This window comes from Brachyistius frenatus, unplaced genomic scaffold (assembly GCF_029030835.1).
Source record: "Brachyistius frenatus isolate BFR_SWC_R1_liver_20210118 unplaced genomic scaffold, ASM2903083v1 Contig_148, whole genome shotgun sequence".
In the NCBI taxonomy this organism is placed as follows: domain Eukaryota; kingdom Metazoa; phylum Chordata; class Actinopteri; family Embiotocidae; genus Brachyistius; species Brachyistius frenatus.
The window spans coordinates 22180-49055 of record NW_027210747.1 but is presented as its reverse complement, the minus strand read 5'-3'; the positions used below and the strand labels follow the sequence as shown (position 1 = coordinate 49055).

At 40.6% G+C, this 26876-nt stretch overlaps 3 protein-coding genes across 12 annotated transcripts in view; all 3 read right to left on the bottom strand.

Annotated features, from left to right (window-relative positions):
- mybpc1 (myosin binding protein C1) overlaps nt 1-18184 on the bottom strand; it is a 31097-nt gene extending 12913 nt beyond the window's left edge. For 3 of the 10 annotated variants that reach the window (XM_069715809.1, XM_069715810.1, XM_069715812.1), the window contains exons 1-13: nt 17905-18184; nt 14109-14135; nt 12283-12354; nt 10934-11140; nt 7875-7916; nt 7261-7302; nt 6449-6559; nt 5501-5649; nt 5292-5409; nt 5091-5142; nt 4378-4434; nt 747-913; nt 474-606 (exon numbers count right to left, since the gene is read on the bottom strand). In XM_069715809.1, the coding sequence (XP_069571910.1) occupies nt 474-606; nt 747-913; nt 4378-4434; nt 5091-5142; nt 5292-5409; nt 5501-5649; nt 6449-6559; nt 7261-7302; nt 7875-7916; nt 10934-11140; nt 12283-12354; nt 14109-14135; nt 17905-17926 (1199 nt within the window). In that variant the 5' untranslated portion in view covers nt 17927-18184. Of the gene's footprint in view, nt 1-473; nt 607-746; nt 914-4377; nt 4435-5090; nt 5143-5291; nt 5410-5500; nt 5650-6448; nt 6560-7260; nt 7303-7874; nt 7917-9769; nt 9818-10933; nt 11141-12282; nt 12355-14108; nt 14136-17904 lie in introns of all 10 variants that reach the window. The other 7 variants (XM_069715813.1, XM_069715814.1, XM_069715811.1 and 4 more) reach the window with 6 other exon arrangements.
- Nucleotides 18185-21055: 2871 nt separating this feature from the next.
- Nucleotides 21056-22830, bottom strand: spi2 (Spi-2 proto-oncogene). The gene is made up of 4 exons (XM_069715788.1): nt 22803-22830; nt 22168-22265; nt 21872-22025; nt 21056-21504 (listed from the first exon to the last, which is right to left on the bottom strand). The coding sequence occupies exons 1-4, from the start codon at nt 22828-22830 to the stop codon at nt 21197-21199; spliced, it is 588 nt and encodes a 195-aa protein (XP_069571889.1). The 3' UTR covers nt 21056-21196.
- A 364-nt stretch (nt 22831-23194) lies between these two features.
- On the bottom strand, nt 23195-25606 carry spic (Spi-C transcription factor (Spi-1/PU.1 related)). Its single transcript, XM_069715791.1, has 5 exons — nt 25578-25606; nt 25337-25424; nt 25022-25143; nt 24840-24945; nt 23195-24747 (listed from the first exon to the last, which is right to left on the bottom strand). Exons 1-5 carry the CDS (start codon nt 25578-25580, stop codon nt 24266-24268), a joined length of 801 nt encoding a protein of 266 aa, XP_069571892.1. The 5' UTR covers nt 25581-25606; the 3' UTR covers nt 23195-24265.
- Between the last annotated feature and the right edge of the window lie 1270 nt (nt 25607-26876).

Below are 26876 nucleotides of genomic sequence, written 5' to 3'. Positions count from 1 at the left end.
AACTGTAATGTTCGTAGGTAAGTACTTCAAGTTTCGTCGCTTGATGTGCATGGACCAGCGCTCACAAAAACGTGCATAACTCGGCCACTGAGCTTGATCAAGCGATGAAATTTGTAACACTTACTCAGTGGGGTTATACCCTCCTCCTGCTCTGTGCACGTCATGGTGCTGAGAATTGTTTGCACGCAACAGGAACAGTCTCGGAATTTATTGATATACCTTCGTATAACTCTTGGGGTATTTGTAAAGATGTCTATGGAGCATTTCAATGGCTTTGTTTTGTGTGTGGAATAAAAACATGTGAACCATTGTGCCTTCGAGAGATGCAAGAATGAAAACATATACCAGAGAACTGGTAAAGGAAAGGCTTTTCCACAAATAAAAGACATTTTTGATAAAAATGCCTTTTATTTGTGCCGTGTTGAACCCGAGAAGACGATGAACCGAAACATGAAAAAAATTTGGTTGCATACTTGGGAGTGGGTCTGATTTCCTGTCCGTTCTTGTACCACTTCAGCTCAACTGTGGGGTCAGCCAGATCAACCACCAAGCGGATCTTTCCACCTTTATCCACCTGATACGCCGGATCCAGCTTCTTTGCAAATGCTTTGAAAAGAAAGGACCAGAGTCAGAGTAGCAAAAAACAAAAATCAGCATTAAGATCAACAACAAGATCAAGCTTCCCCTGTAACCAAACGTACAGTAAATAATTCACCAGTTGAGTATTCCCACAATGATTTGTCTACCTTCACTCTTCTTCTCCTCTTTAGGAATCTTTTTCATCCTCTTCAGCAGACCCCTCAGATCTGTGATGCCGTACGTAAAGGCAATCTTTTCATACTCGTCTGGACGAGCTTTTTTCAGGATCTCCCACACATCCACATCAGGACCGTCCTCCTGTTGCTTGGGCTCCCTAGTGGTGTCGGATATGAGGGAACCATGTGAGGACAGGGGTCATATGCTGGTGTTTGCAACGTGTCCTGAGGAACCGCTCATTAACCTTTAGAATAAGGGGTGTTGGTGTGGTCATGAGATCGGTCAGTGTTTTTTTTACTTGGATAATGTTTCCATTGGTGCTGCCTTTTTTGGTTCAAGCATGCAACCCAGTCTCACATCAAAATGTATAATAGCCATGTTGGTCCACAGTGCAAAACATTAGTTTCAAAATAATGGCTCACAAAATGTGAGATGACTACATTTTTCTTGGCCCATTATTGTCTTTTGGTCTGTATCAGTGTCACGACTGTCCATAAAAAACCCACTTATCTCAGATATATGCACAAGCTGCCTTGGGTTCACCCACCAAAATCCCATGGATAATGGTTCGGCTTGAAATAAGTGTTTTTGCTTTATTTTTGCTTCCTCATGGACTTCAACCCTAGTCTCCTCAGTAAAATTCCTGTATTTGATCCATCCAACCTCCTCCCAGCACTGAAACAAACTGTCATCTAATTTTTCTCCATGACATGATTTCCTTCTCTGACAATCCAGTCTCAGACGTAGGCATCTCACGATTTTGAAGCCATTATTGTGAAACGCATACGTTTTGCACTGCGGACCAATGTATTAAACATTTTGATGTGAGACTGTGCTGGCTTTGACTCCACAGAGCGTTCCTCGGGACATGTCACACAAAGGGATGGGCATGATGAGCTATCTACCCGTTTGTCGGCATCGGCTCTTCGGTCACATGTTAACAGGGTAGCAGGGCTATTAATACAGAGGTGTTCTCGAATTTGCTTAGAGGTTTAAATGTATATGCAAGTTTTTTCAAGCTCTTATCCAGCAGGATGTTATTTGAAGTGTTTCGAAACCTTGAAGCACAAATAAGGATCATTAGCTGCATGATTATGATTACATTGGCGTGGGTGGGGCCTAAGACATTGACTACGAAGCACAACGTCCCCGACTGCAGCCCAAATGGGGACCTTTGTTGCACATGTCTTATTTTATATTATATTATTTGTCATTATATTTATGTACACTCAATTACTAATGGAAAGAAAATGAAAAATGAAAAAGACTGAAGGAAAATGGCAGAAAGTTATTGAAACCACTGGACACTGAAGGCCAATTTATGCCTTCATAAATACTTAAAGTGGCTTTTCAGTCCTGTGAATACCTTGTTAAGGTAGTTATTAGTGAAGTATATTATTGTCCTCTACAAACCTGGTGACCAGCTATTGTTCTGAGGTTTTCTGGCGAAGGAAAAAAAAAGAGAACCTGGAGTGACGGCCAAGAAAACATCTTGTTACTGGGCCACTGGAAGGGCCCCTTTGCTGATTTACTCTAGTTTGCCATTGAATACAATAAGATTCTTGTGAATGGACTTTTTAAGGTTTCTATCATGCATTTAGGAAGGAATAGGTTCTTCTAAAGGTGGAAGATGATGCAAGGTTTTTTTTTTATCAGGGTTAAGACATCACACTGGAGCAATCACAGCTCAAGAGTGTTTTTTTTTTTCATTTGAGAGACAATGCTGACTCATTCAATACACTGTAATGCCTAACATTTCTGGTGTAATAACATGTTGATATGCAGCATGCATGAGTTTAGGGCAAACCTGCGACAAAGATTTTTAATGCAGGTTTTAACATCTTCATATCGCTCGTACGAACTGGCCCATCCCTTTGTTTGGTGTTGGTTTGAGTGATCACGTCAGAGATGATCCGACACTGTTAGATGAGGACAGAGTCTATACAGGAGTAGATGTTAGATTAGTGAGATCCAGGTGAGTAAACATGTCACCCCGGACATGTGTGTATCTGTTAGTTTAGATAAAGAACATTCAGGCAGTCTTTTCTTTCATAGACATTTTTCCCAAATGTCTGAAAGGTTGGAGGTGAATAGCGTAAAATATTATTCCATACTTTGCTTGTGTTTCTGATCTGTTTATTTTCAGGCAATTCTGAAGAAGGCCGAAATAAACATGGTGGTTTTTGCCTTGTATTTCTAAACTGAAATAAATGACAATGTAGTGATAACACTATTTTACAGCATCATTTCACCGTGGCCCACTAGCACATCCTTAATGATCCAAAATGGTGCTCTTCACCTCATAAAGGTGCTGCTCGATGAAGAGTAGTCACCTCACAGTGTTGATGACACGAGAAGGCCCATTTCCATCATTACTGATTGCTGACCGAGCAGTTAGGAATGCTGCCTTCAAATGAAGTGTTACCGCACTACAGTAGGCCAACACTCTTGCTCGTCCACTTCCTAGAGCTACATGTCATGCTGGGGACTCTACAGGATTACAGTACTCACCCGCAGTAAGGTCTAATCGTTTTAAAACCTATATGGTTTTCTCTCTACTAACCTTTGATTTCTGAATATGTAGGGGAGAAGAAGAAACAAGCCCAAAATAAATGGATAATTTCGCCGGTGAACACGGTGACTCTATTCGTACTCACACTTAAACGCTGCACTGCATCTCAAATATGCATCAGGGTGTTTGTTCTGAGCCACCGCAGCAGTTTTGCTATAACACAGGGGTTTTCAAACTGTGAGGCACGCCTCCCGGGGGGGCGCAGGAGCGTTGAAAGGGGGGAATTTTAAGCTCTTTAGCTCCTGATTGCTGCTATTTGCGTCACACTTTGTACTTCTAAGAGTCATAACATAATGTGACAGACAGACACTAAATGTTTGTCTCTCTTTGCTTAAAAATAACTTCTTCCACAGTGCAGTATATCATGTGACTCGATTCATGTGTTTAGTTGTTTGTACGACGCCCCAAAATTATTGTTTTGTTTTTTAGCAGACTAACAAACACCATTTCCAATAAACCCTACACATTTACGAACTAAACGTCAATACTGCAGATTTTTAATAGGCGAGATTACGATGAGAAAATTGGATAAATTACTTTAGAAGAGCTCGTGGGTGAGTTTCATGGATATGGATGAGACCAATTTACGATGACGAAAGTTCCTACGATGGCACGCTTGTAGTGGATGCCAATTTGTTGAACAAGCTTAATTTTTTCAGAAAGACAGAAGAAATCCCAAATGAAAGATACATTCAGTTTTCTATACATCCTGTTTGTATCTTCCAAATCATTATGGGAACTGTATTTGCCAAATTTACCTCCCCCAAGACCAAGTGAGAATATTGGCGGGACAAAATCGATGAAAATTAACTTTTTTCATGTTTCAATATAAGGGCGGACGCAGTTCTTTGTTTCATCTGAGGTGTGGCCTACAGTGCCGGACTTTGAAAACCCCCGATACAGCATTAAGAATCATCTGTAAAAATGTACTTGCCACTCATACAGTTGCCTAATACAAATCAAAAGAAGCACATCCAAAACCAGCGGGATGGGGCTTAAAAATGCTAAATAGGATAAAATCCACTTGGGTGTCGGGATGTGATTCTCACCTATGTTTAAGGAGACCACTAAAGTCAAGCTCCCCAGCATCTTCTTGTCCTTCACTGCTGTTGTTAACAAGGAGAGATTAATGAAGATTCAATCAGTGCTGAAACAGTTACAGGCACTAGAAAACAATGCTAAAAGAGCAACACAAAGCAAAGGCTCTGATGTCAATCGGTGCATTAGCTCCAAGCTAACTCACGATTGGTGCTTACACAGAAACCTTTTTTTTTTTTGTCTTTTTCCCAGATAAAAACTTAAAACAAGGTGGTTTGTGTAAAACACATCAAGAGCTGTCTTGCATGTGATGATGCAATGGGAACCGGGACGCTTTGCATTGCTTTCCAGTCACATTGTTTGGAGGGAGATTTAAAGTGCAAGAGTTGGCCTTTACAAATTGAGTTGGTTGATTTGTAATTACCTTGAAGAAAGGTTATTTACATGATTACAACCATCTTGTCACACTTATATGTCATTCAGTAATATTACTGGAAGGAGAAATGTTCATTGTTGTTCCTCATGAAAGGGCACTTTTTCTTCATGTTTCAGGGGTCTTTATGAGTAAAGATCATTTCTCTTCTTTGAAATAGATAACTCGGTTTGCTCAGGTGAAGAAGGGAAAAAGGAAAAACTGTTGAATACTAAATGTATAAAGGTTCATCCTTTTTCATCCCTTCAGAATATCAACATGTCTTGTTGCTGCATCATGTCTTCTTATTACCTTCTTTTGAAAGCTGATCGAATATCAATATTCTGTGAGCCCGTTTCCACTTCTGTAAAACAGTAACAACACACAATACATGTTTTATGCCCTGCTGAATGTGTGCTGTTTTTCTTTTACTGTTATAATGTGCTTAGGTTAGGTTAGGTAGTTACTTTATTAATCCCCGAGGGGAATTTTTTTTTAGTTGTTGTGACAAACCTTTAATTTCCAAGTCAAAGGAACAGCTGTCAAACTTGTCCTTGTAGGTGACCTCGCACCTGTAATTTCCAGCATAGTTATCTTTGGCCTTGATGATGTGCATCTCAAAAGTGTGGATCTGCCAAGAGGGTGATACGCCAGAGTTTGTCACAAAAGGTGGTGCTCAAATAGAGTAAGCTCCTGAAGAAAGTCGAGGGTAAGCAGGTTACCTTAGTGAATCGGTCGAAGGTCTCTTTCAGCTGCAGGTGCTTTCCTGTCTTGCTGGCCAGATCCATCCATTTGCCTTTAAACCACTTGATAGCGGGTTTGCGAAGAAGATCTTTGGCCTCCACCTTGGCAACAAAACTGATGTCACCACCTTCGGACACAAAAACACAATATGACCACAGAGAAAGTTCAAAGTACCCGGTTTATAATCTGGTTAAGTACCAACAAAACAAAAAATAAATCCTCTTTAATGGGAAAAGTTAGACTCATTGTCAATAAAACACATTCTCGCTTATACCAGCAGACTCTTGGATTTGTCTGCTACCGCCTTACTTGGTTTGGTATGATCAGTAGTTTATGGTGGCTATTGTTCTGTTGTCTTTTAAGAACGACAATGGCCACTGTTGAGTAAAAGTTTCCTCGACTGATTTCAGGATTAAGGGGAATGTGAGGGTACCTCATGCTGTGCTGCATGTTGGGATGGGGGCCTCATTTTATAAGGAATGTGCTCTTACTGCACGGCGGTGCCAGAGCATTTAAAAAAAAAAAAAAAAGGACATTTAAAATGTTAAATGTGATGTAAAGGAGAGGAGGTGGAGCGGGAAACAGAGAACGAAAAAAACATTCAGCTATGTGATTATGTTATTGAGTCATAGGCAGTTTGTTTGTTCAGTCACATGATTAATAATCCCCACAGGAAAAAAAAAACAGCCTCCGACTCGATAACTGAAAGGCAACAGGATCCTCTAAACATGGCACGTTACCCAGAATTCAACACGGTGTGACGTCAGCTTCACATTTCTGGAGCAGTTTAGGGAGCATAATATTTTGGACTCCTGATTTTTTTTTTTTTTTACTTCTTTACCACTTATCAATGCTTAAAATCTGTCCTTTTCCAGTTTACCTTTGACTTTCCTTCTTTAACTCATCTCTCTTGTTGTGTCACTCACCCACAGGGACGGTGCTACTCTGGGGTCTCTCGATCAGCAGCGTGGACAGCGGTGGAGTGTCAATGAGCTTGTCCAGATCATCTGGAGCCTGACCCTCTCCCAGAGACCACACTGGTCAGTGAACACAAACACACACATGACACAGCTCTCCTCTGACAGTGTGAAAATAATACAGTGAGGAAATACTTCTGATACCCACCTTTCACTTTTCGTCTGAAAGTTTTAGTCTTACCAGAGTACAGTTACAAAGACAGACTAAAAGACGTTTTCTCACGTTCAACAATCACACCTTACACAGCAGCAGAATCTCAGCTCTTTGCAACATGGAAAGCATGAAGCACACGATGTGAACATAAAAAAAAGAAGCAGAACCTAATTTTCATTAAACAACCATAAAGGAAAAGCTCTACTGGGTTTCTAAATTCTTCATTATATGGATGCTGTAGTTTTCTTTGCGATCCAAGAGGTACGAATGTTGTTGAATTATTGCCATATCCACGTTTGCTGTTGGAGGTTCTTAACATAGTCTGCCTTAAGATTTGAAGCAAGTTTACCATTGAGAAACTTTTGTCTATCAACCGCTCCCTGCTATTTTTAATCCTTTATCCAAAAGCAAATGAAAAAGATTTATGTTTTTTTTAAAGCCCCATCATGTCCTCTGTAGGTGAAGAGGACGGGAGCAAGAAAATAATATTTTTCATGTTGCTCCACAAGGCCTTTAAACAAATAATACCGGTCTAAATTCCTCTTGGAGTGAATGGGAAAAATTAACATTTATAGTCGTCTTATTTTTTGGACTACCATTTTATTACCTGAGTCTTTTCTCCCCTTGGCTGTCACAGGGATGCTATCATCTAAACAAAGACAGAGAGAAATTTACAGCATATTGTAAGAAATAGTACTGTAAAGTCCACTGAAGCAAGCACACACTCACAAAATGTGAAACCAGCAAGCAGTTAAAAGAGTTGCAAGCAGTGACCTCAGGAATTCTGAATCAAAGGTCTGAATAAAATATGTTTGCGATGCTCTTTTTTTTAACTTTCAAACTGTATTTGGACACTAATTGATGTTTGAAAGTAAAAAATCAGACTGTTATGATCAGAATTCCATATGTATTCACATAAATGGCAATTTGTGTGTACATAAAACAATAAAATTTGATCATTTCGCCTGACATTAAAATTAAAATGGAAAAAATAAGCTTAGTGCATTGATATATCTACATTAATATGTTAGCAAGGAAAGTTTGAACATCTTTAATTTGTTCTGTTGAAAAGCTAATTTTCAAACACACAAAATATTTAGAAATAAACATGTCTCCAGTATGTTTCCTACATTCAGACAGTGGGTCATTTTAATTTAGACTAAGCTACCAGTTTGGTCAAAGGAACTAAAATGGTACTGGGATTTAACAGAGGGATCTTACGAGGCAGCTCAACTGAGAGTTTCTTGATTGAATTGACGTCCTCTGTGGAAAAAAGCACAGTTATTATTGAAATTAATCGGATGGTTTAGATGGTTCGATGAATATTATGTTTGCAACAGTTTTGATTTGACTCCTTTCTGGATGTTTGGCTCATCTATTCTGAAGTTCGCCACGTGTAAATTTGCCAAAACAACTTGTATATTCTTCATCCTTAAAGCTTGAAGGATGAGAACATGAAGGAACTTGATCCCGGATTACAGGATGGCACTTATACCCAAAGACTTTCCATGCTCCATAAGGTACCCAGATGCCCCCAAGTTGCAACCCACCGTGACGTCACAAACTGGTTTGTTGACTGTTGTTTTTAAAAATGGAGTCTGGCATTTTAAGCTGTCACCATCTTGTTATTTTGGAGCCAGAACTGACTTTGGCTCCTCCACTTACACTGGAAACTGCCCTCGGCATGCCCCAAAATGTACCTTTTTTGAGGTATAATATCTATTTATTTATGGAATTATTTTTAGAAGGACCCCCAGAACACTGATCAGAAAGACCGAATTTAGCTAATGAGACCATAAAGACTTGTGGTAGAAATATACTGACTTTGTATTTAATGAGAGAAGTTGATGCTTTTTGAATGGGAGTCTATTGGCGCCAGAGTTTTCTTTGGAGCCAGCCCTTAGTGGCACTCAGTGGTATTGCACTTTAGGGCATTTCTGCATTGGCTTTTGGATGCCTTACATGCTTTGGCAGTTCTGGGCCTAAAGATTATGTGCATTAACGTCTTACTCAGTGAAGCCAGCAGATTTCATCACCAATTATGCTGGGTTTGTGACACTCAAAAAAAAAAAAATCAATTTTACAGCCGTTCCTTGCTAAAGATTGTGTGTCCTTACATGATGAACATCGAAGTTGTAACTCGGTTTGGTCCAGCCTTCCCTGGGTGCTTGGATGAGAGCAAACCAATTGTTGTGGCAAATCTACATCCATTTTAAGTTCCCCAACCTTTAAAAAGTGCAGCGCACAGCTGCTCGCCTCAACTTTTCAGCCAACCAGGTACAAAAGTACCAACACACTATTAATAAACAACTTGGCGAACGAACAATTTCAGAAGTTTCGTTAGCTATTCGTTATCAGGATCTGTTCTTTTACACAACAGCAACAAAATTCACTGATTCTGAAGGTGGGAGTTTGTTGATACTTAATACCTCACGGCACGACGATCAAACTGTTCTGGGACACGGAACCAAAAAAATTTAAAAACTTAAAATCATTTGTATTAATATGCATATACACAGTTAGCATACATGTATTTGTTTGGAATGTATAATACTGTACACGTGAAACATCTTTGTCACATCCATCTTTATTTAAGATAAGGAAATAAAGGTTGATGTGCCGGTAAGAATAATACTGTGGCATTTTGCATGTAGAATTTCACACGCTTTTTGCATGTATGTCAGTGCACAGACATACATTTGAATATTTACAAATTGGACACATTCATACAAAAAATATTTACCATTTGGACTGTTGAGGTAATTTGCCAATGCTTTTATTTCATAACTAAACAAAACAAGCAAACACTAGCCAAGAACAAAAGAAAGCTGAAAAGCCCTTTATGCATCAGGAAACCAAAATAGTGGAATATTTTATTTTGTTGTTCTTAGATTCCTGCCAGCAGAGGAGCAATAAACCGACCAATGTTAAAGTTTCTGCAACAGCAGTGGCTGACGCAAATTTCAAAACTTTGGCAACATTTCTGGAGGCGGTACGTTGTTTTGAGCCTGATTTAAGTCAACTGCTTCAATACAGCCATCTCTCAAAGAGTAGGAAGAAGAGGTTAAGAGAAGAAATTAGGAAGTAGTAGGATAAGGGCTGTTATGAGTACCAACCTGCTTGGGGTGTTGGGGATGGGGAAGTGTCTGCAGCATTATCATCATCTGCAATAAAGGGTTCATTCACAAATAGACAAGAGGCTCCAGGTCTAGTCCAACAAGACACAAACTCGGCTGGCTGTCAAGGCCCTCGAACACATGCGAGACAAAATTTTGAATGGATCACGACATGCAGGTCTTGGAAAAAAAAAGAATCAGACCAAAGTTTTGACTGGTGATTTGTCTTGTGCCTTGTAAAACCCTAACTATGTATGAGAGATGAAATGGTGTGCGATCACAGCTGCGTGGAAAATCAAGGCTTTGCGGCCATTGCTGCAAGGGTCTCAGTTGGCCGTACCAAAAGCAGAAGCAGTAGCACTACAGTGCACGTACACACACAGGTGTATCAAATAAAATTCAGCCTTAAAGCAGCACATGTTTGCAAAGAAATGCTCATGACCAAGCCAAGGAAACTCTGCGTCGCCTCAAAGAATGACAGTTGTTTCACCCGAGCTTTATCTTCTTTCTTCTTTTTGACCGTGAAGATCAAAATCATTCATTACAGCTGAAGTGTCTATACAAATAATATGGATACAAGGCCAGCACTGTTTGTAATGTGTTCGTTTTTTTGTTGTTCTGCCAAGACGTTCATGTTTTTAGATTATAGCTAAAAAAAATTGAGTTTGATGACTCACCTGGCAAACAAATTGCATCGCGTTCAGTTTCCAATCTCTGGACCTAATTCATACTTCAAACAGTTTATATCTTATTATACATCTGAAAACTGAGACAATGCGCCATAAAGTCTTCCAGTGCAAGAATGTCATTTTAATTATTTTTAAGTCGGCATGCAATTAAAGCCAGGGTAGGACTTTCAAAAGGCAAACGATAAATCAATGCATGGCTCCAATCAGTCAGATTGAGTGAAGTCCATAGCATTCTTTGCAGAGAAGTAAAGGAAATCTATTAGCCCTCTATTGAGAATAAATCTAGGTTCATGTAAGCTAAAAAAAAAAAAAAGGGCAGTTGTTGCCATGCCGCTGAGCGATTGTAGTGTGCAACTGAAATGACTACTTTCAGGACTTGTTTCAGTAGCATTTGACTTTAGGAGCTAGAGGGGTGAAACATGCATTTTCACTAAGAGAGACATGGGATTGATTCGAAATTTAAGAGGATACTTACCGGGTGGTGGGGAAGAGCAAGGGGCCTCTTCCTTTACAGCAGAGTCAGTGGACTCTGCTTGCTCTTTCACCCCAGCCCCACCAGGCTGTGGTTGGTTCGAGCCATTCTCGGCGGTACTCGGCTCCGGAGCCACCACAGCCTGTAATGGCTCGGGCTCTGGGTTCTTCCCATCAGTTTCTACGGTCTCTTTTCCCTCTGCTACTGCCTCTGTACAGCAGACAAAGCGCCAGGCTGGAGCAGCAAGCATCGAGCCCAAACACTGGCAGCCTTACAAGACAATGCTTGCACAATCGAGGAAGTTATAGATAGTAAATGACCAGATAGATACAATCCTAACTAGTGGCATTTGAGTCAGGAAGGTAAATTCAACATGTTAGGCTGATGTTTATCAACTTTAATGTCTCCCCTGTTCACCATTTTATTTGAGCTTTTTAGCATGCTAAAACTACTATTTGCCACCATGTGGCATTTGGTCAAAACAAAATACAAGATGATGGCAAGTTCCACCAAAGTTACTGCAATTCATCTTGAGGGTAACAAATATTTATACAGAATTTCATGGCAGTCCAGCGAAGAAAGCTTCAGCCATTTTGCTAAGAAAGATAAATAGCAACCTTGTGTTGGTGGTATGGAAACCAGAATCAATAGGATTCATCCTCTTGGCACTATGAATGTATGTACCAATTTTAAAATTTGCAATCCATCTGATGAGTATCTGATAAGGTGGTGGACTCACAGACTAAAACACAAATGACATTATTAGAGCCAAAGTCAGCTGTTTAAAGTCAATCAATTCTGTCCACTGCACAGTGTGATATGTCTCATGTTTAACTCAAATACACCAACGGAGCACCTATCAGGTCATTGCATATCTATACCATACAGTGATCAAGGAGGCAGGGATTTACTAACTCGGGTGTTAGATCTGATGGCTTGCACCTTTAAATTTGTACAGTTGGTCTTTGACGAGAGCCGATAGAGTCAGTAAAGCCCAACTTCCATAATCCCTTCATGTACCTCCTGTTTGATGACTCACCATGTCGTACAGTTTCACAAACACAGCCACGGCGTGAGTTAGTAACATGCATATCGAGCAGTGGAGACTTGTGAATATGTGCACGGTGAGTGGGGTGGCCTACTTAAACTGCAGCTAACCTCATTAACTTTTTGTGTGAACATAAGGGTGTGTTGAAAAATGATACTTCCACAAGAAAAGTGCAGTTTCAGGTCTCTGAGAGTGAATCAAAAACTTGTGATGGCACACACCAAACGAACACGTGATGTGAGTGTGATGTGCAAAAGAGAGACACATTCTGGCGCCAGTGAAGGGGAGCGCCAGTGTTACCCACCTGGGGGTGGAGAAATCTCCAGGGAAATCTCAGGTAGGGGTGGGGCACCGTTACTGTCGGGGGCAACACTTTCTGAGCATGTGACAAATACAGTGGTGGATGGGAGAGCTGCTTTTAATAAGCACAAAGCTTCAGCATCTGCAATGACTCTCAGCCTCTCAGACACTCACACATCAGACGGAGACACACATCTATATCCACCCACCTGCCTGCAAGTAGGCACGCACACTTTGTCACCATAAATCATATTTTTCCAGAGCACTCTCACAGTTACAGATACATACATGACATATATAGGAATAACCTGTCTTAAGGCTACATTACCTGTTTGAAAATGTATAAAATGTGATGTTAATATTTTAAAATTGAAGATCATTGATCTTCATAGTTTAAATGCACATTAATAGACACATTAATAAACATACTAGCTGGAAGTGTCGTGCTTTCTCAGGCAGTATCGTGCAGTCCACCTCAGTAGTAACTGTGTTAGAGCCTCTCATTTCAAGATAAGATGTACTGGCAACTAAACGGGTTGCACTGAAATGGGTTGAAATGCAAGTTACCACTAGTTATATAATACTCTATTGTTGTCCTGTGTCCTTTCCTCTATTTTTTTTTATTTTTTCCAGTAACAAGTTTACTAATTACATTTGAAAAATAAATAATTAATACCAGTAAAGCTGTGTTCTTCGGCTTTTGAATGTTTGATGGCGGTTTGGGGAAGCAGTGAGGCTTTCACTAACTTTATCTGATTAACATATTTTGCCTTCTTAGCTGGATTGCCAATGTTAGCCACAGGTAAAGCTTCTGTGAACCTGCAGCTTTACAGTGAGGACAGGACTAATGAAGTGCGGTTAGGTGTTGCTGCCAAGGCTGATGGTTGTTGGTGTTTTTTATTTCTACCTGTGAATATGTGGTATTGTTGAACCTTTAGTGGCATCTAATGGTGAGGATGCAGTTTGTAGCCAACGAGATACCCCTCGATCCTCGATACAGTGGTTGCAAAACTCGAAAGGCCCTCTCTCTTTGGTTTGTCCCTTCTGGGCTACAGTAAAAACATGGCAGTGCAAAATGGCGGGCTTTTTTTTCTCCCTCTGTTAACAAAAACTAAACAAAAACTATTATATTTAATTTCTGACAACAGATGCTGTTAAACTAAAAACTAAACATTAAACTAAACCGTTAATGTAACTCATTACTTTTGATTTTGAGTAGTTAGCAATTGATTACATAAAAAATAACTTGCTGAACACTAAATCATGAGCTAGTGCAAGAAATTATTTATTTGAAGTTTTCCCAGGAATATTTTTAGTCAGACCCTAAAAAGCTGAGCTCTCCCCCCGACCTTAAGATGCTGTAGCTCCAAGGTCAAACCACAGTGCCTGGCAAAAAAGCCAATTGCGTGCCAGCAAGTTCCTCACATTGGACAGCGAGAGCATCAGCTGAATCAACAGAGAGGGATCAGCTGGCTGGTGAGAGGAATGTCAGACAGCTCGGTCGTCGCCACAGATCACAACAGCAGCACATCCATACTGCCGACTATTGGCTCCACATTTACACTCCTATGCGTCTGTGTTTGCACATTCGCGCTGAGTTCAGGGCTGCGATCGCCATGTTACATGTGAAGACGAGTTCAGTTTTGCCCTACGTCTTGTAAGTCTCAGTGCAAACAAGGGTTGGTGCGTTCAATAGAGCTGTTCTCTACTCGAAATGCATGAGTTGGTCCTTCCTTCACTTGTGCAACTACCCTTTTTTAAGAACCATTTTGTCTTTCACAAATCTAATCTGCACGATTGTGAGGTGACGGAGATTAGATGTGAACTCACCTTCTGGTTGGCCATTTGACGTCTCATCTGCAGGAGGAAAAACAAAACACACAACTATCAAACATGACAGTAAGATTTCTTCTGTAGTTTCTTTAATGCAATCAGTAAATTCTTTTGTCTGTTTGAACACAATGACCCCATTTTATTGATAGCCATTCACCCGAAGCCGTATTATCTTTGTGCTGGGTGACTTGCTCCTCATGCTTAGACACCACATAGACTTAACTGATTACAAAGGAGGCCTCCATGACACACCATCTGTTTGCCCTCTGCCTTGTCAAGACTTGTAACAGGACTCGACGCGCGGTCTCCGCAGATCAAAGCATCCATACTTCCCTTTGCATTGCATGATCGGGTTAAAAAAATTAACCTCTATTGTTATTTGTGGGTCAGTGGAGCATGGAGACATCAGAGGTCTAGTGCTCGTGGTGGCTTAAGACCGGTCATGAAACATCTGGAGCAGCCTGTTCTTTTGTTGTCCTTGCACAGGTTAGATGTATATGTAGGGATGGACCCTCTAACATACACAGCTGCTGCAAAAATGTTGAGGCCAGTAGAACTGTTCTTGATAATGAAAATAACATTAAACAGGAAAAGGAAAGGCTTAGTAATCCTCTCTCTTTTTCAGTGACGCAACTTCTGTCATTGGCCTTCTGTTCACCTTGATATTCCCTCTTTATGACAGAGAATAAAAAATATAAGCCCAGCAATCGCATTGGCGATTTAATTTTACTGTAAAGAGACAAAGAAAGCCTTCCCATTGTTGCTCTACATCACTGAGAAAATATAAAAGTATAAACACAATTGCTTTTGGGATGGGGGGGGGGGGGGGGGGGGGGGGGGGGGGGGGGGGGGGGGGGGGGGGGGGGGGGGGGGGGGGGGGGGGGGGGGGGGGGGGGGGGGGGGGGGGGGGGGGGGGGGGGGGGGGGGGGGGGGGGGGGGGGGGGGGGGGGGGGGGGGGGGGGGGGGGGGGGGGGGGGGGGGGGGGGGGGGGGGGGGGGGGGGGGGGGGGGGGGGGGGGGGGGGGGGGGGGGGGGGGGGGGGGGGGGGGGGGGGGGGGGGGGGGGGGGGGGGGGGGGGGGGGGGGGACTAGTCAAAGTAATTCAAAGTACAATCAGAATCTACACTTCAGGTATTGTTGTAGTCACAGGTTGTCATTTGTATTTTAGATCAGTGGGCCGGTCTTTCTTAATACTTTTACTTTAGAGCAACTTTCCTTCGCTTCATACAGTTTTTCAGTTCCCACTGCCACTTGTTTGAAGCCAGTTTATGAATATTGCAGACCTAATTCCACGTACATCTGCCCACCATTTTTAAGATATATTGTATTCCCTTGCTCCTTAGCCTCTGATATCCCTCCATTTGTAATGATTCCCTGTTCGCATTCCTCGTCAAAATTAGCCGCAGTCCCACCTCACTTCAGAACAATGTGTCGCTGGCGACTGGACCACAATCCTGCAGGGTCACATCATGTACCCAAGAATGAGCCCTGCTCGTTCTCTGTCTCATCACCATTGACATAAGGAGGGTGGAGAAAGGTTTTGTTTTACCTCTGAGGACTCCCAGTGCAGCTGACAGGGCTGCAGGTATTTTCAGCTGTTGTCCCCCCGCTGGCGTGCAGACAGAAGGGTTCATACAGGCTCTGATGTGAGCCAATCTGCCAGCAGCTTCTTTTTTCCTAATATAGACCTTTATTACTTTAATAATGGTGAGCTGACAGTAATGAAACTGTTTTCATGCACTTTAGTTTTTCCTTTCACTTTAAATCCTCGATTCTTGTAAGTCTGGTTTGACAACAACTTTAAGAGTCTGGACTCAGATGGAAATTAGCTGCCGACAGGTCTTCCCCCTGTATTTTATCATGGGTTTGATTTATGAGGTGGTGTTCTGTAACACAAAGCAACGGTGTCGGTGGACAGAGCCCGAGGAGAGTGATAGACCGCAGTGACAGTAAATACCAGGAGGTGAAGACATTGGGCTTCACTACCGCTGAAGCTCAAACCTTCGTCACCTTGAGTACAGCGCTGGGGATCAGGTTAGAGGTTTAATGGGGAAGTGCCTGACCTCCTCCGAGTGATCCTTCCCGAGCGGAGTCTGGCGGGGAGTATGTCTGTTTCGGTGTGTGTGTGTGTGTGTGTGTGTGTGGGGGGGGGGGGGGTCAGTGGAGGAAGATGACAGGGAACAAGGGATGGGGATTAAAAGTGCGCTCATTCTGAACTATTCCAGGGACAAGAATCCCGGTCCCAAGAGATTTACGGACAACTCAGTCAGTCTGTCATCTCTGCTTCGGACTTTTTAAAGGCTTTAGAGTGGGGTGTCTAAAACAACAGCGCTGGCCTCCTCCTCTTCAGCTGTTCAGGCTCATTTAAAGAACAATACTTTTCCACCCTTATATATCTGCTGCTCTGGACTGGGCAGCTATTTATGGGGAGTGTTTGGAGCAGACTGGAATCTGCTGCCTATATTTTGCCGCAGCTTTGTCTCTGAGGGGATCAGGGATTATGTTTATGGCAGTGGATGGACCATGCGGGGGCACCTGTGCTTGACTCTTGCGGGTACTGACAGCTATATCACTTTATACACTCTACTTTCTTAACCACAAATTACCCAAAAATGGAAGCTAGAATTTGTACCTTTATGAATTGAGTTTTGGAGCTTGCGGATGGATTTTTATTGATCCCAAGCCAATATATTAGCCCACTAGACAACAAGTCATGAGAATTTGCTTTAAGGGGCTTTATGTATGGCGTCCTCTATCTTCAAAGCCAAAGAACATCTAAAAAAACCTTTAATGGAAGATTGAAATCTTCATGAAGAGGGGTCTTCTCTCTTTTCAGACATGTATTAGACACTACATGTGTCAGGAGCAGACCAACAGTTCTCTCGAGCATGATGGGTTTATTAAAAACTGGTATCGGCTCTCGCCAGGAAGTCTTCCAAAGCCCTAAACAAAATGTTCCATTTCCTCTACATGGGCATATCTGGGTCGACTGCAGACCCCCAAAGAGCTGAGGTAATGGGGAGGGAGGGAGTAATACCATACTGTAATGACAGACACAAGCGGATTAAAGGGGAATGTTGATGGGCATGATGGTACAGATGAGTTATGGGGTGGAATATAGGGTCCAATTTGAGGGTGGGACAGGGGACGGGTTAAGATTCTGTGAGTGGTTGATATGGACTTATATTATGGGCAGGATAGGGGTGGGTCTGAGGGGTCCAAATTGGCTGTCTCTGCTCGGCTCCTTTTAGTCATCAAGAAGAAATTTACAATCAAGTTTTTATTTGTCCTCACAGGGCTCAACCCTCGCTCTGCTCATCCACATTGCATCATCTTTCACTGGGAGATTTCTCGTGCCCAACTCATCAACATTACTCCGCTGCACTTCATCGCGTCCCCCTCCAGTCGGATCAGTCCAGAACAATCCAACATGCCAACCCTCCCCCAGCAACAATACCATCAACTAAACCTCAAATCTTCCCTTGCACCATGGATGGTAGAAACATGTTTTGCATCAGTAATAGAATACCACAGTCAAAGTCAGTTTGAGGATTCCTACGAATGAGCTGGCAGGTGAGCTGTAAAGTGATGGAGCTCCCCTGCTGTGAGGAACAGACTCTGCTCCCCTCAATCAAAGACAATACACAGGCGAACATATCAAAAGTAACACACTTTGTACAAACAGATTATTTTACAGTATAAACTAAAACATGCAGTGCTGCAAGTGTTGTTTGGACCTCATGCCATGTTTATAACACTGTTGCATGCTTTGATGTCGCCAATCAAGACTCCTACCTTTCTTTGTGGGCTCTGGCATCTTGAGCCGCGTCCCAAGAAAACTGTCAAGGAGTCAAAGGGTGCAGGTAGATAGCTTCAGAACAGTGTGGCTGTAAGGCGTGGGAGTCCTCTGGGTCCAGGAGGGACAGAAAGATGATGATGATGATGATGATGATGATGATAGGACAGTAGCAGGAACAAAAAAACACAACCTCTGGGAACCCTCGCACCGGAGTGATGGGAGATGAGAGCACAGGGATACAGTTTGGAAATCTCAGTGAGGGACAAGAGGAGGACCAGTGAGAGATCCAAGAGGGACTGGCTTTTAGGCCTTTTATAGGGAGGTGACATGCTCCTCCTCTCTGTAATCGACAGTACAGCTCCATTCTACACCTATAGCATCACTGGCCACTGGTTGCTCTGCCATCAACAAGAAGTACATGTGAAGTTTATACTTTAATATTCATAAGCATGTAAGCACACAGTCTGAGTGGGCTGCTTTGTTTTTGAATGCTGAAGTTCTACTGTTTGTTGAGGTAAACAGTAGAACAATGGGGTAAACAATGTAATAACTACAATGTCAAATTCTGTCTTAAATTATTAGGAAATGTTTTTTTTTTCATCTGATGAGCCTTTAAATACTAAGATCTGCTCAAACTGAAGGTAAAACAATTTTTTTTGTCTCAATGCACGCCAAGCTCATTGGTATCCAGAATATACAGAACCTCAACATGAAGTTAAATTTTTTTTTTTAACAAATAAATACCATCCTGAAGTAAATGCTGTATTTGTTGGTTACTATTTTCAGCCAAGGATATTGTGTGTAACTAAGTATTTAAAACTGCACAATGATGTATGTAGGATCGACTCAAAATAAACTACAACACCCACGCTTGTTGTAATCAAAGAAATACTATAACTATACAGCTTATTGCTTGAATCATATTTCCAAAATCCTGATTTTAGACAAATGTCACAAAATGTCAACATCATTGTGGCTGCGTATTCTTTGTGAAATTATTTACTTTGCCCTTTGGAGTTAAGTTTGTCATTATTACTTTCAAATTGCTCCCTCGGTTGGTGAAATCAGGAGGTGGGATAAAAAAGGAAAAGATGTCATCATTGCCGCAGGTCAAGACTGATGTAATTCTCTCCGACAATACTGTTATGCTTACATGATATACAACACATTCAGAGAATTAATATAAAAGAAGTTTAAGATAACAAGCCGGGAGTCTGTGCCAGCTTCCACATATCAGTTTAATCCGGGTGGTATGCTGTCCAAGAACAGCAGGCTTTCCGACCTGGCAAACAAATACTTGGGAGATGCCTGGGTGATGGTTATATGGCCTATACTTAGAAAGCTATTGTAAACCTTGACATTTGACATGTGTATCTGACATGAAAAGAGGGTTTCACTCTGAATTATCTAATTGAAGTGTCTGCTTTGGTCCTTAATTAATCTTTTTAGCACGTCCAATTTAAGCGATAAATCAGGTGTATTCTTTTATAAGGTCGTGAAGATTAAACAAAGATGCAGAAAGCTGCTGGATTTATGAGCAACAAGGAGCCCAGTGCTTTTTTAACCAGAGCACTGAAACTTCTTCACATGCCCATGCCTCTAGTGAATATCACAACCACTTGAGCACGTTGATGATCTCCTTATGGAAGTGCACCTAAAACAGCCACCATTAATTCCTCAGACAACCGAACAGGACAGTCAAGGCAAGGCACGGCTCTATTTTTGGGCGGTGGACATCGTCTGTGAGCAGGAATGCAGCTTATATCCTTCTGACTGAAATTTAACGTCATTGCTCAGACAGTTGGAGCACATAGGAAGATTTCTGAAATGAGTCACTGTCACTATAAAATTAAACCCACACTCCAAACCAGGGAAGCCTTTAATTAAGATCACACTCCGGCCTTAAATAATACATATTTTATTGCTTTTTATTATTTTATTATTATTTTATTGCTTTCCTGTATGCTGCTGTAGCGAAAAAAAATTTCCCCTTGGGGATTAATAAAGTAACTACCTAACCTAACCTAAATCACTGTTTTCATAGATGAGTTTGTGGCCTTTCTTGGTAACAGACACCCATAACCCATTTATAACCGGACCGGGGCTCCAGCAGTAAATACTGGGCTTAGGGAAGTATCATGTGGGTCTGCTGCAAAGAGCACAAAACCATTTGGTATCGCCTGGGACAGCCGAAATGTAAAAGAAGCTGGAGGCATTGAGAAGGACGACACTGACACCCTCTGGTTTCTAACAGCCATTTAAAAACTACATGAAGAAAAACACATGTTCATACACAACTGTCAAGAGGAAAGATTTTTTTTTTTTTTTTTTTTTTTTTTTTTTAACTAAAAAGTGTGATCACTTAGGAAACTGATCTATCTTTTGAGAATTACAAAAACAATTTTTGACAGATAAAGAGAAATTGGGGACTTGGGGTGAAAGATTAATCATGCCTTAACTCAAAAAATATTCACAATCAAAAATCCGGTATCTGCATAAATAAAAGCGTAAACATTTTCTGGAAAATGTTTTTCAAAATAAAAGTCAGCCACTTTACAGACCCTGTACACCTTCAGGTTCATCCTCTCAGCACTTTGTTATAGATGCACTACCTGGACTTACTTTACATTTCTCTCATCTTACTGGTAGATTTATTGCATCTGTTGTATTCTAATTAAAATATGAATTTGAATCACCTTCAACCTGAGCAGGTCTGATTAGCCACATTAAGTCAAAAACACCTTTGCACGTGTGCTGCGGCCTTTAATCAATAACAATGTATCATGTTTTGTCATCATACAGTTAAGTTAATCATATGTTTGCCATGCTAAATCAATAAATTCAGTCATGAAAGTACAATGTCTCTCTGAAATAATGTGTGGTTGTTGCACAAGGCTGCAGAAAATGGAAATACTCAAGTAAAATATCTGAGCTAAATATTTCACATGACTAAATGTATAAATGTAAATGTATTAAAAATCTAAAGTCAAAAACTTAAGGGAGTTTGGCTGACAGTTCCCTCATTTAATCCTTGTTTCATCATAAAATAATGTCCTGGAGCAAAAACAAGAGTAAATGTGTTACAAAAACAAAATAATAACAGTAAAATATGTTTGCTTTTTTTTTTTTTTTTTAATATTTACACCACAGGCTGTAATAATACAACACAATTTGTCCCACCCATACAGGGTAAATATTTTAAATGAAAGTTAAGTCTTCTCAAAATTAAAAACAGAAGAAAAAAAGTACATATGTAGATGATATGAGCTACATGATATTTAGTCCACATCACGACTCTCCTTGATGACACTTCTGCAGGGACATTAGGGTGTCGCTGCTGAACTGGTAGGTGAGCTTCTTCTTCACCTTGAAGATCTCTCCTGACCGGGCGTAGTTCCTGAGCGCCCGGGCCATCTTCTGGTACGTCATGGGTCTCTTGTTGCCCTTCCTCTGCCCCCAGAGCATTGCCACCTGGTCCTTATTCCTGGAGGAGAAGCGGAAAACACCCACGGCTGCCGGCACCCAGGACAAGCAGTGCGTCATGTTTGGGTCTTCCAACATCTCAAACAGGAAGTGGAAAAGTCGCACCTTTCTCCCTGCAGCCATGAAGTAAACTGTAAGTGTCGTGCATGGTGAAGGGGATTTAAAAAGAGGGAATATCTTGGCAGCTGTGCCAAAACAGTTAACACTGCTTACAGTTAATAATTTCCTCAATTGCAGCTGTTCCCAGAAAATCTCTTCAGTGACTGGATGCCATTTAGTAATGAGGTTTAATGTGTAAACACTGCGGTTATCTGATAGATATGTAAAAGCAACTATTGAGCTACGCCATGCACAGCTCCATTGTTTTTTTTTTTACCGTAAAGGGAAGGTCTCTCATTTTCTCTCTTGGTATTGTTTCCCTCAGGCTAATATCAACTGGGACAATAACAGTATCTGGTGACCACAAAAAGGAGAACTCACCACTCCCCGCTGATCTGGCTGCGTGTTTAGACGATTGTCTTGTTGATTCAACGTTTAGCAGTGACCCACGACCAGTCAGTGTTGCTGGTGTGTTTTGGCAGAGGGCTGGTTGGGCATCCTGTGCCAGGAAGGGCTGAAGTGCAGGTTTGATGTCCTTTGATAAGGAAAATGGTGGAGAAAACAACTGCAGAAAGTCAGATTTCAGAGTGTTTAACAGCCTTAAAACTTAGACAGGTTAAACAGTAGGTGCATGTTTTTCAGCATATGGAAAGAAAAAAGCATTACAACATGCTTACAGGTGGCTCATAGCATGTCCAGCGTTGCTCGCATGTTTCACCCACAGGCGTGCTTCTTTCATTCACGGGCTCACCTGCAGTCCAGGACACCTTGTTCCCTACACCAAAAAACAACTTTCTCAAAGACTGCACTCAAACTGAGTCATAATTAAGCTCTCCAGCCTTTTTTCTTACCATATTCTGCAGTGTTTTGTCTGTAGTACTCCTCCAGGAACTCCAGAATCACCTCCAAATCAGACTGAGTCTCCTGCAAAGAAATCTATTAAAAGATAAATAATTTTTTTTTTTTAAACAGCCCTTAAATATATCATTTTCAAGTTTTTGCCTTGAAGAGATATTGTAGAAAAATCTAAGCTCTTTACCATCACTGATGAGGCTGATTCTAATGCAGTGCAGTCCTTGCAGTTTGGGAGAATTTCACACAACTGACTTTGAGACACTTAAGTACCGGTACTCTTTATTATACCCCCCAGAGGAGCGGGCCATTTTCTACCCCGGGCTCACAGGAACAATGACCACAGCACACCAGCACCAGCACCAGTCAACCCATCAATAAAGCTTCGCCGCACTGACCACATCCTCCCCGCTGAACCAGATAAGACCTGGCCTGGAGACAGCCCCTACACAATACTCACTTTTCAGGAAAAACACACTTGCTGACATATTTTTCCTCTCAGGATGTGTCTTAATTTCAGATTTTGCGTTTCTGTTGTAATATTTCACTACGGTGGAGACAGTGCCAAATCTTTCAGCACAGACTTTACACTTTTGTATGATAATACCAGTGTGTCCTTTTTTGACGAACAATAAAAGATGTGGCAGAAACTATATTTTCAGGTCATAGAAACAAGAAATACTGGGAACATACAGACTTTTTTTGTTTTAACAACAAACAAAGAAATTATAATACGATAAATAAACATAAATTGATACACAACAAATATATACACAATAAGTATACCGTTTTTGTTTAATACTTTTATTTATTTTTGTATTCAAATTTACAAGTCATTTAAAAAATGCTTATTACTAAATGGAGCCATAGACAACTTGAATTAATATTACATTAAATATATTCACAATTACTTCTTGTTGCTTTTTCTGCTGTCTGATATATTGTCAAAATGGTTTGCCTACACTAGTGAAACATCTTTGAACATCCTACTGTGTATTTTTGCCTTGTACTTACATAAAATAGTTGTAAAATTATGATAATTATCAATGCTCTAAACTTTAATCAAAATTAAGGTATAGATTAAAATACATTTCAATAAAACAATAAAATTGAGAACCACCAGAAACATCTTGTTCTCAGATTGTATAACATTTTACCAAAAAGGTCAATTTGCTAGAGATACAATGCATGTTTTACAATATACATTAAACAGACAGATAAACACCAGCTATAACACAAATCTAAATAGCCTATTTTGTTGACAAAAAAGCTGCAAATCTTGATGATTTTTTTCAGTTATATCCACGATATCATTGAAATTAGAAGTTTCAAAGAAAATTTTGAAGAATTTTCCATCTATATTTTGAAGTACAAAATTATTTACAGGTAAAGTACAGTGAAACTCCTTCATATAGTATCAAAACAGTTCAAATAATATGTGCAGACACTTTTTTTTTTACAGTTTATAGTATAAATTCACAAAGACTCTTACTTTTAAGGGATTGAATTGTTGAATTATGAGAAGTCTCTGACCTCCTCTTAGACCTGGTTCTCCAACTTTAATTTTAGTCTTGATTTGTGCTTTATATAATTCAGGCGAGCTGACTAGAAAGGAGAAACATACATGTTTAAACATTTACAAACTGCTGGAAACAGTTTTTAAAAAAAATTATGATGAATATTTCTCTGTCAGATTAAATTGATCATTAATAAAAAAAAAATGTTAGATTCAGAAAGTTTTTATTTAAATTTAAGCATTCTCTTCATTCATGTATAAAAAAAAAACATTTACAGTAATTAAATAATGGGAATCATCTATGTCTGAAGACTGTTAATGAATTAACAGTACAACATAATAATAACATGCGGGGGACTGAATATGAGAGTCTTTGAAAATCTTTCCCTCCTGTGAGAAAACTCGGCTCAGAGAGTGGTTGCGGTGTGTGAGGTGAAGCTGGAGGCCAGGTCGTAGTCCTCCTGCAGCTGGTAGTGTCCGTACCAGCTGTGCCAGTCCGCCGCCGCTGAGCCGCAGTAGCTCTGCTCAGCGGGGTTCTGCTCCTGGGTGTGAACCTCCTCCTGCGCAGCATGGCAGGGCAGGTGGACAGACACCTGTCCGGGGCCAAGCCTGTGCAGGATGTCTGGGTTGAACTGGTAGGTCAGTTTGCGGCGCACTTTAATGATCTCACCGGTGCGGCTGTAGTTTCTCAGAGCTCTCGCCATCTTCTGATAGGTCATGGTCTTGCGGTTGCCCTTGCGCTGGCCCCAGCACTCGGCCAGCTTCTCCTTGTTCTTGGACACAAAGTGGAAGGTGCCGCTGCCGCTGTCCGTCCACTGGATTGACTCACCCATGTTGGGGTCATTCAGGGCTTCATGGAGGTATTCATAGAGTCTGAGCTTCTTACGCCCTGAGGAGATGGAGATTAGTCTTGTTTTGCTGCGGATCGAACAAAAAATGTGAAACCTGCTTATTTGTTTCTGAAAATCTGAATGTGATCACCTTTGCTATTCCTCTGTGGTGGTAAAATGGAGTAGAAATGTGGGGATTCATTCTGCACGGAGTGACTCAAGGAGACATCAGGGATGGTGTGAGACCAAGACTGCGGCTGGAAGAGAAATAGTTCAAGTAAAATCTCCTTCTTGTATCTTTCTTTTGTTTTTCAGATACACTACACGACTTACATTTGTGTCATTCCAGTCATACACAGGTGCCGGGGCATCAGACTGATGTTTGACGAAGCAGCAGGAGATCTGACACTGTAGAGACGACTGCTGGCTACCGAGAGCCTCATAATATGTATAATCTGAAAAGAAAAAAAAGGTTACAAATCCAAACATGAACACATCCAGTAATATACTGTACAAATCAACTGTAAAAACAATCAATCACTTAAAATGTCTTTTTAAAACATTAGCAGAAAAGAAAACGTGGATTTTAAAGATACAAATAAATAACAAAATAGAACAAAACAAATGCAACAGAAATTTAGTATTTACCTGAATCGTAATATGAATTATTTGAATGTTGATGAATCACATCGATTGCATCCTGAAAGTGCTGGTTGATGTCGTTGTCCAAGGACATCTGGAAGAGACATTAACAAAGAAATCATTTCACACTAAAAAATTTACAATATTGTAAATTTTACAGGTTAATTTTATGTTAAATAATTGAAAAATCTTGAGCATAAAATGAAATAATAAAATAAAATAGCTGTCAAGAAACCTGACAACTCACCATCTTGTGTGTCTGAGTGTTTCTCTCAGGTGAGGTCATTTCTGTCTTAACAGGTGAACGCTGCTACACTATCACAGGTGTACAGTTCGGACAGGTTTATATATGTTGCAGACCTCCAATACCTGTTCGCCATTCGGCCACACGAATAGGCGGAGAGGCCGGTCAATCTAAATGTGTTAATGTGTTAGTACACTTCTTCTTTTTTGGAAGCACAGATCAGATAGATTTAGGAGCATCATACTCTCTCTCTCTCTCTCTCTCTCTCTCTCTCTCTCATTATGGAGATCACAATCTTCGAACAAAAACCTCTTTTATTTCACACAAGACTCAGGAATACCACCAATTCTCTGCCTGACCTGAGAATTTGCATACTGGGTGAGATATGTATCGAATATACACATCTCTGTTATGGGTTGTGCAGTTATGCACTTTACTTAAAATTCTTATTTGACCACGTAGATGTGCAGGGAATTCTCCATTGTGGTCTTTGCCTTCTGTCAATAATGTAAACAAATTAACATTTGCATAATAAGACATGATAAGATGTGAGGATATTAGAATAAATTAATTGCAGATTTGTCAGATTTCACTGGCAGTAAAACACATGAATGTTTAATTTATGTTACACTCTAACTTTAGTGTAATTTTGATATCATTTATCTTTTTTCCCCACAAATATTTAAATGTTGCAAATGAATATCTTCCTCAAGAAATACAATGCTTTATTTTTAAATCCTGCAAATACACTGCACAAAAGATGATACATTTACACAAAAAGAAAGATTCACTTAATTCGATTTTTTTTTTTTGTTTTTTGTATATGAACACTTATGAACATAAAAAAACCCACATCTTTATTTTGGCCTTTTCCTTGATTTAAATAAGCGTCTGGTAAAAGTTGTAAAGGTTAATGGTTAATAATGTGGTGATCACTGTCAGTCTGTCTGTGCTTTTCTTTCCCCACAAAGCCAACCCTCCTGTTCAAATAAACACAGGCTTTTTTTGAGAAGTTCATTTATCTCGAGCGTGCCGTTTTAAATATCAACCGACTTGTTTCTGAAGTTCCCCTTTCAGCCCAGTTAAAGTGTGATGGCCTGAGAGCTGAGCTGGAAACATCATGGAAACAAAGATGCACAGATTATTACACGACTAAAAGTCACATTATCTGGTAACGGTGTCACTCAGATGGCGTGATGGGACTGATATCATTGCACTGGGTGATTTCTTACTCTTAAAAATATTTTCTAGTTTTTCCAAAGAAAGAAAAACATCTTGTCACAGTAAATTACCTTGTGTGTG

What these genes read in the sequence shown, in the direction of transcription:
- spi2 (XM_069715788.1), bottom strand. Translation starts at nt 22,830, where the DNA reads ATGTCAGCAAGTGTGTTTTTCCTGAAAA. An exon ending in AAGTGTGTTTTTCCTGAAAA is followed by an intron (nt 22,266 to 22,802) that starts GTGAGTATTGTG and finishes TTTTTGGTGTAG; the next exon opens with GGAACAAGGTGTCCTGGACT. An exon ending in AGCCAGATCAGCGGGGAGTG is followed by an intron (nt 21,505 to 21,871) that starts GTGAGTTCTCCT and finishes TCATGGCTGCAG; the next exon opens with GGAGAAAGGTGCGACTTTTC.
- spic (XM_069715791.1), bottom strand. An exon ending in TAATTCATATTACGATTCAG is followed by an intron (nt 25,144 to 25,336) that starts GTAAATACTAAA and finishes TTTTCTTTTCAG; the next exon opens with ATTATACATATTATGAGGCT. An exon ending in ATGACTGGAATGACACAAAT is followed by an intron (nt 24,946 to 25,021) that starts GTAAGTCGTGTA and finishes TTTCTCTTCCAG; the next exon opens with CCGCAGTCTTGGTCTCACAC.